This window comes from Cydia strobilella, chromosome Z, assembly GCF_947568885.1.
Source record: "Cydia strobilella chromosome Z, ilCydStro3.1, whole genome shotgun sequence".
Classification (NCBI taxonomy): Eukaryota; Metazoa; Arthropoda; class Insecta; order Lepidoptera; family Tortricidae; genus Cydia; species Cydia strobilella.
Window position 1 is genome coordinate 56,300,670 of NC_086068.1, and position 14,629 is coordinate 56,315,298.

At 39.7% G+C, this 14,629-nt stretch overlaps 1 protein-coding gene across 1 annotated transcript; it reads left to right on the plus strand.

The window, feature by feature from the left end:
* The first annotated feature begins 68 nt into the window (after positions 1 to 68).
* On the plus strand, positions 69 to 13,725 carry LOC134755230 (myosin-9). Its single transcript, XM_063691753.1, has 13 exons — positions 69 to 471; positions 1,081 to 1,181; positions 3,801 to 3,899; positions 4,983 to 5,156; positions 6,038 to 6,126; positions 6,435 to 6,531; positions 7,177 to 7,357; positions 7,845 to 7,961; positions 8,474 to 8,651; positions 10,149 to 10,293; positions 11,149 to 11,304; positions 12,763 to 12,886; positions 13,581 to 13,725. The coding sequence occupies exons 1-13, from the start codon at positions 366 to 368 to the stop codon at positions 13,694 to 13,696; spliced, it is 1,683 nt and encodes a 560-aa protein (XP_063547823.1). The 5' UTR covers positions 69 to 365; the 3' UTR covers positions 13,697 to 13,725.
* The last annotated feature ends 904 nt before the right edge of the window (positions 13,726 to 14,629 follow it).

Below are 14,629 nucleotides of genomic sequence, written 5' to 3' on the forward strand. Positions count from 1 at the left end.
CTTGCACCCCGTAAACTTCGTTAACTCGACTTTTAAAACTTACAACAACTATTTATTTCTAGACTAAGTTAGTGTAAATTAATAATTTAAGTTATAATTTTGATGCGTTCGCGTCTTAAAGGCGTGAGAACTGAGGCACGCACACATGTAAAGATACGCGAAGGAATGTTGATTCAATGGTGAAATCAAGCCTACGGGGAGCTTTGGAACTTTACGATGCGCCCCTCGTCGCACAGATGGCGCTTTTTACACGTAGGGGTGTTTTTTATAGCAGGCATAATGCACTACACACATGGTCGTTTTAAATTCGATTGTTGTTTAATCGATAAGTTCGTTTTTAGTATGAATGCTTGCAGGTCTGAGCGATGGCGATGTGCTATCAGAAGCACCCGTTTGAAATAGAGACGGAAGATCGGCTGACGACAATAAATACTAAAATATTTGAAATAAAAAAGAAGATACAACTTTCAGGTAACTTCATAATAAGTACTAGGGGTGAGTATTACCTACTCGTGATAAAAGCAGAAGGGTCATTGCCATTGGGTCTTTCATTCACACTTATCGGCCGATTTTTATTTTGCTGTAGTTTTTTATATCGTTATTTTATTTTGACAAAATTTGATGAGTGAAGAGCTCAAAACCCGATTTGACACAAAAATGTAGGTTACCTACGAAATGTTTCATTGAGTTGCGAAAATTTGCCGAAGTTTTCGTAACTAAGAGGATGATTTTGTAAAACATACCTTACAATTTACAATTAAATTGCGCTTGTAAGTTCGGCCTTTTCGTTTTTTTTGTATTGTTATTATTTTAGAAACCCTTATAGTTTCGCCATGTCCATCTATCTGTCCGTCTGTCCGTCCGCAGCTTTTCTCCGTGTTCGTTATTGCTAGAAAGCTGAAATTTGGCATTGGATATACAAATCAGTTACGCCAATAAAGTCGTAAAATAAAAACAAAATAAAATTTTTAGGGTAGCTCCTCTACGAAAAATGGGGATTTTTTTTTTCGCTTCAACCCTATAGTGTAGTGTAGGTTTTTCAAAACGGATATGGGTATTTAAGAACTTAACATCTTCCAGAGGGCCAAAGAAAGTCCCACTACGAAGAGAACGAGTCTGAAAAACAGCAGAACGTCGATCTGATCGAGACCCTCAAGAAAGAGATTAAGCTCCGACTCCAGGTAGTGCTGTTAAACATATTTAGTTTTTATCTTTTATGTCAAAATTTGACTAAACAAAACCTCCGTAAGCAACATTTAATTTGACTATACAACGTTACAACCAATTTGATTCCTAGGCCACTATAGAACCTTGTCGCTTTAACTACCATTAGATACAGTCGCCATCTGATATATCGTAGCGGACGAGGTGGGCAAAAGTATCTGAACACGCGCTCTAGCACCTTGACAATAGAGGCGTGTTCAGATATTTGTGAGCACCTCGGCCGCTCCGATATATCTGATGGCAAATGTACATGACATACATACTTACGTCACTCAATAGTAAACTGTCGGAGAAGATAACCAAATTGATTCATTATGAAATAGTTCTAGTGGCCTAGGACTAAGAATCTAATTGCTATTGTAATTTGCTTGTAGCGACACTATCTCAGGGCAAAATAGAATCTTGTCAGACGTTAAATAAAGAAAACAAATGTTCCGAACCCATGTTTTTTTATTAAATCAAAGTTCTCTAAAAGGACTCAAGTTTCTACAAAAGACTCGGGTCTAACAAGTTGATTAAAACCAAAGATAGATATAACTTCTTAATAGATGGATACAGTCTAAGAAAAAAACGTGCCTCGAAAATCAAGAAAATTTGATTCTCGTTCAGAGGGCGCTACTAGCTTTGGCCTACTGTCGTATAGATGGCGTTGACGGTATCGTTTGTTATTTAACAATTTTAACGCATATCAGTGAAAGAACATGGGTCAAAATCATAAAAATAATTAATGTAAATAAAAAAAAACATTTATCCATATTTAAATACATTTTATCGCATTTTTATAAATCTTCATTTTTAGTTTTAAAGTGTGTCGATAGATGGCAGTGAATTTTCTGTGGTTACAAAATTTACTATGACAGTACCGCTCTAGTATAAGTTACTCTATGTTAAAACTCAAGTTTCGACACAATTATAAGAACCACATTTAGAATAGGGTCTATTGCGAATTTATTTTGTTACCTTTATTTACCGACGTTTTGACACAGGTTTCACTGGTCGTGGTCGCGGCCAACTGACGTCCCAGCAAAATGTCAAAACAGAGATTTGTGTGACTACCCAACGAAAAGTGCTTGAAATAGTTTGGGGTAGACATCACATTTTTAAACCATCCACTACACTATGTTAATATGTTTTCAAAACGCGAAAGTTTTAAATGTTAATTATAAGAGTGAAAAACTTAGTCGAGTCTTAAAGCAGACTACACATTACACAGACATCGCATTATGAAGCGTTTGTTTACACCAATTTAACCTATAACAGCCCTAGGACGCCTCTAGAACTTACTTTTTGAAATATTTTTAATATACCCGGGTGCTGATCAAAAAAGCGCTGGTTGCCTGTGGCCTAGCGGTAAGAGCGTGCGACTTTCAATCCGGAGGTCGCGGGTTCAAACCCCTGCTCGTACCAATGAGATTTTCTGAACCTAAATATTATATTTACCAGTCGCTTTTCGGTAAAGGAAAACATCGTGAGGAAACCGGACTAATCCTGATAAAGCCTAAATCGTTGAAAGGTCAGATGGCAGTCGCTTTCGTAAAATTCTTCGTCAATTCTTGGGATTCGTTGTCAAGCGGACCCGAGGCTCCCATGAGCCGTGACAAAATGCCGGCACGCGAGGAAGATGATACCCGAGTGCTGATCGTAATAGTAATAGGATAAACCTGAAATAAGCGGTCGCGCTCCCATAGTAAAAATAAACTGATTTAAACTTTCACGATTTTTACTCATTATTATTCACAACGACGGGACTTAATCGCGTAAAATAAGTTTTAAATTTACCTCCGACGTTTCGAGGCCGGCGTTGTCCCCGTGGTCTCGGAGAAGACTGGCTAAAGTTTGACATCAATATAGTTGATAGTTGGCCTAGAAGATGTTGATGTCAACTTTAGCCAGTCTTCTCCGAGACCACGGGGACAACGCCGTCCTCGACACGTCGGAGGTAAATTTAAAACTTATTTTACGCGATTAAGTCCCGTCGAAGATTGTCGTGTTTCGGAGGTTCCGGGGCAAACTGCCGAATCCGACACAAGAGCAGCCGATTCAACGGAGCCACGCGGTTTTGTCGGATAAATATAGTTTGTAAGGTATTTGTAATATGGGCCTTGTTGCCTGAGTAGTGACTTCGATTGTCTTATGTATCTGTCTATAGTTAATCTGGTCTGTTAGGTTTATGTCTTTAGTCTTAACCATAGAGTAAGTTATACTAGAGCGGTACTGTCATAGTAAATTTTGTAACCCCAGTAAATTCACTGCCATCTGTCGACTCACTTTAAAACTAAAAATGAAGATTTATAAAAATACGATAAAATGTATTTAAATATGGATAAATGATATTTTATTTGCATTAATTATTTTTATGATTTTGACCCATGTTCTTTCACTGATATGCGTTAAAATTGTTAAATAACAAACGAAACCGTCAACGCCATCTATACGATAGTAGGCCAAAGCTAGTAGCGCCCTCTGAACGAGAATCAAATTTTCTTTATTTTCGAGGCACGTTTTTTCCTTAGACTGTATCCATCTATTACGGAGTTATATCTATCTTTGGTCTTAACCAACACTATAAATTACAGGAGTTGTCAGCAGCGAGGGCCGTGGTGGGGGCGGACGAGGGTCAAGTCAAGAATTACCTTAGCGAGGTCTGCCCCATAGCCAACAAGACCTCCGACCAGGTAGGAGGTAGGAGTGTCTCTCAGATGGGGCGAAAAGAAGGCCAGGAAATTAGAAGGAAGCAAAAGATATGCAACGGAAAATATGGCCGTCACGCGGGTTTTTGGCTTATATCTCCATAATTGAAAATATATTTATGTGTAAAAAATCAGGTGTTGTATGGGAATGGGAGCCCCACTTAAATATTTATTTTATTCTGTTTTTAGTATCACAATCACAAATAATCGTAAATAACGATATTTAGGTAATAATAGTACAATGTTTTAATATTTACAATTGTTTCAGTCAATAGAACATGCATTTGAAAAAAAAAACTCATTGAAGTGGGTTCAATAATAATAACAAAATCTATTCTAGTCGAATAAAAGCTAGAAGAAAAACACCTCTTCATAATATCAATGTCAATGATGTCACAGAATGAATAATATAAAAGTTCCGAATTCCATTCCTTACTCGTTGCTTTTCTTATTTTTTCTCAACTGTATTAAAAAACGTCGTTCGATACACGTGCGGAAATGTCATTCTTAGTCATCAAGTCATCAAGTAATGACATACTTTCCGCACTAGCATTGAAATGTACTATTAAACATGTTTTCGTGTTTTTTTTTCTATCTAGCCAACTTGGCCATTGCAAATATGTAATTTATTTGATTGATTAAAATTGGTAAAATTCAACATATAAGCTACAATTTTGCTTTAGCCCCCTCTGAAGAGTAAGTATCATTCGTGAACCTGTTGTCGTTTTTCTCCTAAATGGATAGATGGCGTTAAGGATGCTTGTTTCACGTTTATGTCTGAACTGAATCACTTAACCCCTCGTACGCTGCCTGTCATATTTGATCATTAAAAAGTAACATTTAAAACAATAGATTATTATTCCCGCGCACGGATCCGTGTCTAAGCATACGAGGGTTAAGTACGGTCACGTCTAAAAATATCGTTACGAAAAAAAGAGCCAAAAATATGTATACACGACCTTATTGCCCATATATTAAGGTAGCGTATACATATTTTTGGCATTTTGTCCGAATCGATATTTTCAGACATGCCCGTACCTAACTTTTATATGATTTTCACTGTTCCAGATCATAAACAACCTAGACCTCAAGGTCATAGAGCAGCGGAAGATCCTCGACCTTCTAAAGTACGAGAAAAGAAGCAAGAAGATAAAGCTCAGAGACTTGGAGAAGGAATACGAGAGGCTTCTGATAGCGACCACCAGGCGGGTAGTTAAAACTAAGGGGAGTCCCACAAGGAAGGTATCTAGGACCGTTGTTTTAAATAGTCAATATATATGCGCCTTTGAAGATCTGTCTGATCTAGTTGGTAATGACCCTGCCTATGAAGCTGATGGTTCAAGAAGTTAGCTTAGAGACTTGGAGAAGGAATACGAGAGGCTTCTAATAGCGACCACCAGGCGGGTCGTTTAAACTAAGGGGAGTCCCGAAAGGAAAGTATCTAGGACCGTGGTTTTAAATAGATAGTCAATATATAAACGCCGTTGCCGACCTGTCTGGCCTAGTCGGTAGGTAGGGTAGGCATATAGTGACCCTGCCTATGAAGCCGATGGTTCAAGAAGTTGTAGCTCATACACTTGGAGAAGGAATACGAGAGGCTTCTGATAGCGACCACCAGGCGGGTCATTAAAACTAAGGAGAGTCCCACAAGGAAAGTATCTAGGACCGTGGTTTAAATAGCTAATAAATAAACATGGTTATCCGACAGCTGGATAGATAACGCAATTTAGAGAGGGCAATAGAACAAATGATGTACGAGTATTACTAGATATTCTCGCAAAGGCAAAAAATTATAAATGGTAGAAGAGGATGGAAAATGGTAAAAGTCAAAGAAAAAAAAGCCATAAGTAAGCCAGGATTAGGTACATAGAAATAATTGACAGCAGTTATAAAGTTTTACAACACGTTTTTCTATAAAAAAATATCAAAAATGTACCGTTTCATGTGGGAAATATAATAGTCAACTTATTTTACTAATATAAGGTGTTGAGCATGCCTATAAGAGTCCAGTAGCAAAATTAGGGTTTAAAATGCCTTTGTTTAAATATGTCCAAGTTTTTTAAATTAAATAGACAGATTTCATTTTATTTTTTTATTAACTACTGCTAACTGTCATCTTTCAGCATGCCTCACATTTGGAGAACGAGATACACAAAGTCCTCATTCAGTGGACCGAAGCAGAATTGGTTAAGAAGAAATATCATTCCATTAAGTAAGTCTACACATAAGGTTAATAATCCAATCAAAAACATAAATATGAAACGAAAGCCAAGTTCAATATTGAGAACCTCTCCGCCGAAACATGCCGAAAGAATTGAGATCTATATGGGTGTAAAGTTTCAGTTCACATGGAATGAAGGTAATTCAAGGTCAGGATTTGGCTTGGCTAGTTTAACAATAGTAAATATGGCAGTGTAACAATGATGCAAACACCAAAAAAAAAACACACGATTCAGAAATACGGAGGCCTTTCTATCTTACCCCTTTCTTTATCTTGTCCCACCTTACCATAATTTTCAGGCAAGCGCTCATCGATGATTCGGTCAAGTTCGACAGCTCCCTGACCAGGATTGAGGATCTACTTGAGAAACAGAAAGAGGAAATAGCCAAGTTGGAGGTACCTAAGTTCAGTTCAAGAGTTATTGAGTACCTAATTACTGATATTGTACACCTTATAAATCTTATAATACAAAGTCGCCGTCAAATTTTTTTTTCTTCCACTTTTTAGGGTTCCGTACCCATAGGGTAAAAACGGGACCCTATTACTAAGACTCCGCTGTCCGTCTGTCACCAGGCTGTATCTCGTGATCTGTGATAGCTAGACAGCTGAAATTTTCACAGATGATGTATTTCGGTTGCCGCTATTGATTATTTATTTTCCAAATATGCAAGTTTACAGTTCCAAACCAAAGCACTTACATACTACAATAAATCATATTATTAAATTACATTATATTTTTATATTACATTATATTAATTTACATTGCTATAACAACAAATACTAAAAACAGAATAAAATACAGATTTAAGTGGGGCTCACATACAACAAACGGGCGGGGTCAGTACTTGGATGGGTGACCGTTTTTATAGTTAATGGTACGGAACCCTTCGTGTGTGAGTCCGACTCGCACTTGGCCGGTTTTTGTTAATCAGAACCCTTAAACGGATCCCCACTATTTTTGTTACACCTTGTAGGTACAAGAAGGCATTTCGTTAAGTGTTTTACCTTATACTCCCTGTAAATGATGAACTTGGGTCCTAGTTCGTCCGTGAGGAAGCAGCACTGATGCGCGTGCGCGCGACGGGCGCGACGGCAGCCGAGGCGGCGCACGCGCAGGACGCCGAGCACGCGCGCGCCGCTGAGCGCGAGTATTTCGCGCAGCGCTTTGCGGAGCGCCGGCTAGAGCTAGAGAAGCTGGAGAAGAGGATATTCCCTCCACAAGGTACATGGATAACTGTTACTTCAATCTTTATTACCTACCTATTACCTACATACCTATACATACATATACTCGTATACATACATACATACCTCAAATGACGAAATCTGCTATACCAATATTCGCTATGTCCGGCCATGATAATGGTCGCAGAGTATATCATGTTGTCCCTCCCTAACGCATAAGATATTTTTTTTTACTTAGGTATACTGCTCGGAGCAGTCGCAAGAGTAAACAATCAAGAGCCGCCACTGCCCGGTAGCATGGGAGGCGTTATTCCCTCACTTTTTTATTTGTCACTAGCGACCCGCCCCATACATATAAACCTTCCTCTTGAATCACTATATCTATTAAAAATTCGTTAACCGCATTAAAATTCGTTGCGTAGTTTTAAAGATCTAAGCATACATAGGGACAGACATCCATCCAGACAGCAGGAAGCGACTTTATTTTATACTATGTAGTGATAGTGATTTGTAAATGCTTGCAGTCCGAGCGCTGGCGAGGCAAGATTCGACCAGGTCCACGGACAACGCTGCATTGACTGAAGAAGCAACGGCCACGGCGCAAATGGAGGACGTATTCCAGAGGCTCATGAAACTCACAGGTAGTTTTACCTTCTGAATGGTTTCAGTACGAACGCTGGTGCAAGAGTCCACCAGGTCCATGTCTTCTGAAACTCACAGGTACTAACAGCAAAACTCTTTAATTGAGTGGACCTTATGGCTTCTCAAGGTACTTGAATTGTCAGGTAACAGTGGAGAACAGTGTTACGGACATTGACATCGATTGGGCCGAGGCTGATCACCGCTAGTTAACAATGTAGACGATGGTATGTGTACATGAGTATCTTATTCGTCGCTAGTAGATTCAACCAACCAACGGTAGATTAGTATATGACTGGCTGAAACGAAAGGAGTCTGCTCGTCACAATATCAAAAAGCACCCGGCAAAAGGGCTTTATGAATCTTTTGATTATATTGATAACTTTGTGATGTAGTTATAATATAACATAGGTACGTACTGTGGCATCAACTTGATATCTGTCTAACAAATAATAAAATTATACCCTAAAGTGCGTCTGCCATTATCGTTCGACTAATAATGTTATTATCCCAGGTGTAACCGACGCTGAAGAAGTATTCGATCGTTTCCGAGCGCAGCGGGAAACCTGTAAACGTCTCAACTACCTGCAAGCCACTATCGAAGAGGAGAAACTCCAACTTGAGAGCACTCAGACCAACCTGCTGGCTGAGCTAGAAGCCTTCAAATTTGCCTCCGTCAAGGATAAAGATGAGTAAGTGTTCGTTGTTAGATGGAACAAACCCATAGACATGATAGTTGGTATGATAGCAGCCGAGTGCGGCTAAAAATGACACTTATAGGTCGACGATCTGGCAGCTCCAAGCCAAGTGTCATGGTAGAAACGAGATAAAGAGAGAAATAAGCACAAAAAACAGGGAAGAGAACGCACAACACAGAGCGCGCTGGCTCCAAATCTTGTCACTATCGGATCGCTAAGCTGGTGGAGTAAGCAATGTAAGTAAGTGTTGGATCATTTCCGAGCACACCGGGGACATCTTAAATTCTCAACTATCTGCAAGCCACCATATAAGAGAAGCTGCAGCTGGAGGGCACTTAGACTAACCTGCTGGCTGAGCTGGACGCTTTCAAGTTTGCGTCCGTGAAGTATAATCTTAGGGCATATTTGGAGAATCAAGAACAGCAGTAGCTAGAAAGTTCGGTGTCTGCGAAATCATCAGAGATCTCATGTCACCAAGACCTCACTGGCCTGAGAACTTCGAGACGACAGCAGTTGTGGTAGTTAAAAGGATTAGTAAAAATTGAGCTCGAACGATGACAAGTGTACTTTGTTAGATTTTGGAGCCAACCTAAGTTTCAAGATCAGTTAAACCATTAGCTAGAAGAAATTAGTCTCTAAGCCTGTCTCAAGGAGAAATCTAGTTAGCAGGACTGTCTTCTATCCATTCTATCTTACCTTTCGTGTCTGTAAGGGTTACTTACTGTAATCAGTCGTCCCGTCGTGACGTCGCATAGAGCGAAAAAAATTGTTGTATTCAATGCAAACAATTACTGAAACATTTCAGAATCCATCAACAAACACAGACGAATGGTTAATACATTATGATGTAATGAGTTTGGCAACTGCCAAAGATTTGCAGAGATGGCGCCATAGTACTATTAGTTATTCTATGATGGCGCCATCATAGCTTGCCCCTTTTTAGGGTTCCGTACCCAAAGGGTAAAAACGGGACCCTATTACTAAGATTCCGCTGTCCGTCTGTCAGTCTGTCTGTCACCAGGCTGTATCTCATGAACTGTGATACCTAGACAGTTGAAATTTTCACAGATGAAGTATTTCTGTTGCCGCTATAACAACAAATACTATAAATACTTAATAATATAAATACTTAAATGGGGCTCCCATACAACAAACGTGATTTTTTTGCTGTTTTTTCCGTAATGGTACGGAACCCTTCGTGCGCGAGTCCGACTTGCACTTGGCCGGTTTTTATATGAGATTTGGCTTAAAGGGCTGTCATCCAGGGCAAAAAAACAAAAATTTGACACAATTCTAGGGATTGACAGGGCAAGCTATGCTGGCGCCATCTGCTAATTGTCCCCTATATGAACAGCCAAGGGCATAAATATATATACATCCCCAAAGTTTCAAAAATATGTGCACTCTCTTACACCTTAGACAATAAAGTCGTGGTCAGTCATTTGTCTGGATCGATATTTTGCCTTCGACTGTACCTAATCATATTTTTAGAACGCAAGACCAGATAACCGCTCTAAAGGAAGAAATAAAGGCTGAAGATGAAACCTACTCTGGTTTGGAAAGCGAGCTGCAAGACCTGGACAACATGCTGCTCGAGATCAAGAGATTGCTGTACGAATTGTGCAAGTTATTAGATGTGAGTTATTATCTACTAGAGACCCGCCCCGGCTTCGCACGGATAGTTCAACTAATTTACACAAAACCTTTACAAATTATACATATAAAACTTCCTCTTGAATTACTGTATCTATTAAAGAAAACCGCATCAAAATCCGTTGCCTACTTTTATGCTTATTTTTTTACATTGGGCTGCACCAAGTTACTGCTAACTAAGGAGACTAGCTACTTCTTCTTCCTAGGGTTTGTCCCGGCTGATTGTCACGGTCACGGCTCATGGGAGCCTGGGGTCCGCTTAGCTTAGCAACTAATTTCAAGAATTGGCGTAGGCACAGGTTTTCTAAAATAATTTTTCTCTAAATTGGAACTGTGTCCTCATGTCGATTGGGTTTGAAAACGTTTAGGTCGAGTAGCGAATTTTGTGTTTTTTTTGTTATTTATTGCGTTTTTTTCTTAGCATTGCATTTGCATTTTATGCGGGTTTGAACCCACGATATTTGACCAGCACACACATATGAAAGGTTTAACCAACCTTAGATTTACAGGCCTTATTAGACCCTCAAACTCTTGACTCGAATCTTTTTAGGGTTTCGTACCCAGAGGGTAACGGGACCCTATTACTAAGACTCCGCTTCCTGTCTGTCCGTCTGTCACCAGGCTGTATCTCATTAACCGTGATAGCTAGACAGTTGAAATTTTCACAGCCGCTATAACAGCAAATACTAAAAACAGAATAAAATAAATATTTGTGGGGCTCCTATACAACAAACGTGACTTTTTTGTAGTTTTTTATTACGCAAACCTTTGCGCGCGAGTCCAACTCGCACCTGGGCGGTTTTTTTTGTAGTACGTTTACCTACGATTTACCTTGCAGGTGATACCCGACCCACCAGTCCCCGAATGGACAGCAGAAGCACGCGACGTGCACGCGCTGCTGGGCGTGCTGCGCGCGCGCTTCGAGCACGCCGGCGCGCGCGCTGAGAACGTGCGCGCGCGGCGCGATATCAGCACCATGGCTATGCCTTCTAATGTAAACATTTCGACATGTTTTATTTATATGTGTACTTTAATTGATAGAATGTACGAGTATATCGTTATGGAGTCAGACAAATGTAACAATAGTCATTTTAACATCTGTGTTTGGTAGAAAGAGACAAAAGTTAAAGGTTTGTTAAGTTTACTGACGGGATCTTATTAGTTACTAGCTTTTGCCCGCGACTTCGTCTGCATGGAATCAGTAACAGCAGTTAGAGTAAGTGTAGCGCCTGGAAAAAGTGTAATAGCAATCATTCAATTTGAGCATACAAATTGCTTACACAAATTATCAGGTAATTCATTAATTATCTCAATTCCACCCCGCTTTTCACCCTCTTAAGAGATGATTTTCGGGATAAAAACTATGTCCTTCTCCGGGGCTCAAACTATCTCTAAATCGGTTCAGCGGTTCAAGCGTGAAGAGGTAACAGACAGACTTTCGCATTTATAATATTAGTATGTATATGGATTTACGAATTTCCAGTTACCACCAGGTACCAGGGACCGGACAACCCTTTCCGCGATAAAACCCTTTCAATGGGCGACACTTAAACACGGCTAACACATTGAAAGACTTTCCCTTTTAAACTGCAAGCCCATTCATACCCTTACCTTTGACTAACCCTTATTGAAAAGCTAACCAAATATAAGGCTAGCTCTTAATAAGGGTTACCCTTATCTTTAAGCGCTTTTTATAAAGGTTTCCCTTTGCGTGAAAGAGACAGGATTAGTGTATGAAAAGGAAAGAAAATACGTGCCTAGTAAAAGAACGCTGCCGTCGCCGCCGACGATCGCTCGGATTCGAAGTAATGTGTGCTTTATGAACAAGGTAGACGACTTAAATTAGCACGCTTATATGCTAAAAGGGAAGCCCTTTATAAGGCTAACCCTTATAAGCAATATGCAAGGTGTTGGTGAGCGGATGATAAGGGTTTTGTAAGGGTATTTGGGCTACCGATTACTCAAATGTGGTAGCTTTATATAAGGGTTTTTAAAACCAAAACAAAGGGTTTCGTCTGGCAAAGGGTATGGTGAGTTAAGCCTTATGCAATACCCTTATAAAACCCCAATAAGGGATAGCGAGCCGGTCCCTGCCAGGTACCCACGTGATTATTTTTAGAAACGAATTTAATTTGGGAGTAGGTAGATCTTGTTTATGTACCTATTTAGTTATTACTCACTCAGTACTCACCTAAATTCTAATACGTACCTAACCAACTATAATTTAATAGGTAACCGCGCGGTTACTTATAGAAAAAGAAAGATCTTTAGGGCTCACTTGGACGGTAAACGGTAAGAGAACTCGCAGGCGAGTTTCACCAGCATCACATTGCAGTCTTTGATCAGTCGGCTGAATTGGATGTAAACTCAATAGTCCACAAAATGTAACTAAAATCGCATGCGAGTTCGCGCGCCGTCTAAGCTAACCCTTATATTGTTTTGTGTCTTCCAGCCTACTAGCGGAGCGGCGTCCGTGGCCGGCATCAGTATGCAGAGCCACAGCACCCCAAAGGAGGCCGAAAACGCGGCCCCGACTTACAAGGAACTGCTAACTAAGGAGCCTATTAGGCCTCCTCGTAAGTACAGTACAGAAAACTATTTTTAGAGGACGCTCGCAGTGGCTAACAACATGTAAACCAGGAGACCGACAGGAGGCTGAGAACGTGGCAGCAACGTACAAGGAACTGCTGACTAACCAGCTTAAGCCCTCCCTGTGAGTAGAGACAAGTCTTGGTCTTCAATTTACGCTGTAAGCAGCGTCACAGGGCGGACACGCTATACATCAAAAATCACTTGCGTTTCTATGTGTGAAAGGCACGTTTGTACACGCGGCATGCGTCATAGTATAAGTTGCTTAAAAATAGTACTGAGCGGCGGGCAAACGGTCGTCAATCTGGCGTCGCGGGGCGAGGTAATTCGAGTCGGGGCGGGGCGGTGCGTGGCCGTTCTGTATGATAATACTATTACTTATTTTGTGGCAGCGTCTGAGCGTTACATTGTATGGTAAGACGGTGACATTTCTATAGAAAACAATGTTTTACGCTACGCACGGCGTCAACTGGAGGCTTTAAGGTAACATTGAAGATCTATACCCACTAGTCTTGTTGGTAGTTCTAAATACTGGTATTAGTGAGATATTCAAAACGCATTGTTTAAACTCGTCAAAACTTGATAGAAGTGGTCTGCTGGAGGAAATGTCACAAGTTTAGGTATCTAGCTGTACCCACTGTAGGAATATCTATGTATATCACTACTTGTACTATTTTTCAGTGTCCGATGAGGAAGAAGACATACCATCTCGATGTTATCTGAAGAGGCAAGCGCAGCTCATCGTGGACACCAAGTGCAGAAGGAAAGGCTTTAGGACTCCATATCCAAGACGATAAATCACACGCACACTGACGGGTTCCACGTGAGCCCCCCAACACGAAAATGCACTATGATTTTAGTCATTTTTTACAAATTGCACCACTTATAGTAAACTTATCTAAGTTATTACGAGTATAATAAGTAAAATAAAATGTTGTTATTATTTTGTCATTGTCACTGGAACCGGAGTCAACATGGAGTTAAGTTATCATAACTTCTTATCTGTGATAGCTGGATAAAAACTCCTTGGATCCTATTACTTGTAGGCAACTATAGTTTGCCAAAGGATTGTCTCATTTCAAACATAGACAGAATCATTCTATGATATCATATGATATGTATAAGTAAATTTATACCTTATAAATTAAAATGATGACTTGTTAAGCCATATGCGACCCTATTGTCTACTGTTTACGAACCTGCTTTGCTTAAAATATGTTTTATTTAATAATAATTAAGTTTAAGTGACATAAGTACTTACTCTAGAAATGTTGTACCTACTATGTACCTACCTATTTACTGACCTGTAAAACATTAACTTTTACCAATAAATGTCTTGTATCTTGTATCTTTGTCTTACACTAATACTAGCACCCAAAAGAAAAGGAGTAGTTTTTTTTTGCTCTTATTTACTGATTTGGTTTGACCAACTATATGTATAAAGGATTTAATTTTTAACAAGCAGAAACGTCTGGGAACGCTTAGCTATGTATGAGGTCTCGGTGTTGTCTCGGTGGCTCAGTTGGCAGAGCGCTGGAGTATCGATCCAGAAGCAGTGAGTTCAAGTCTCACCCAAGACAGTAATTTTTCCACTTTTATTCTAAGTTTATAATGATTTCTGGGTCGTGATCCAGAACCACTTTTTGTAATAATATAGTAAGATCGGTGTTGTCTTGATAGTAAGATCGGTAATTACTTTATTTTTTTCTTAAATTGTAATTTGATAAAAT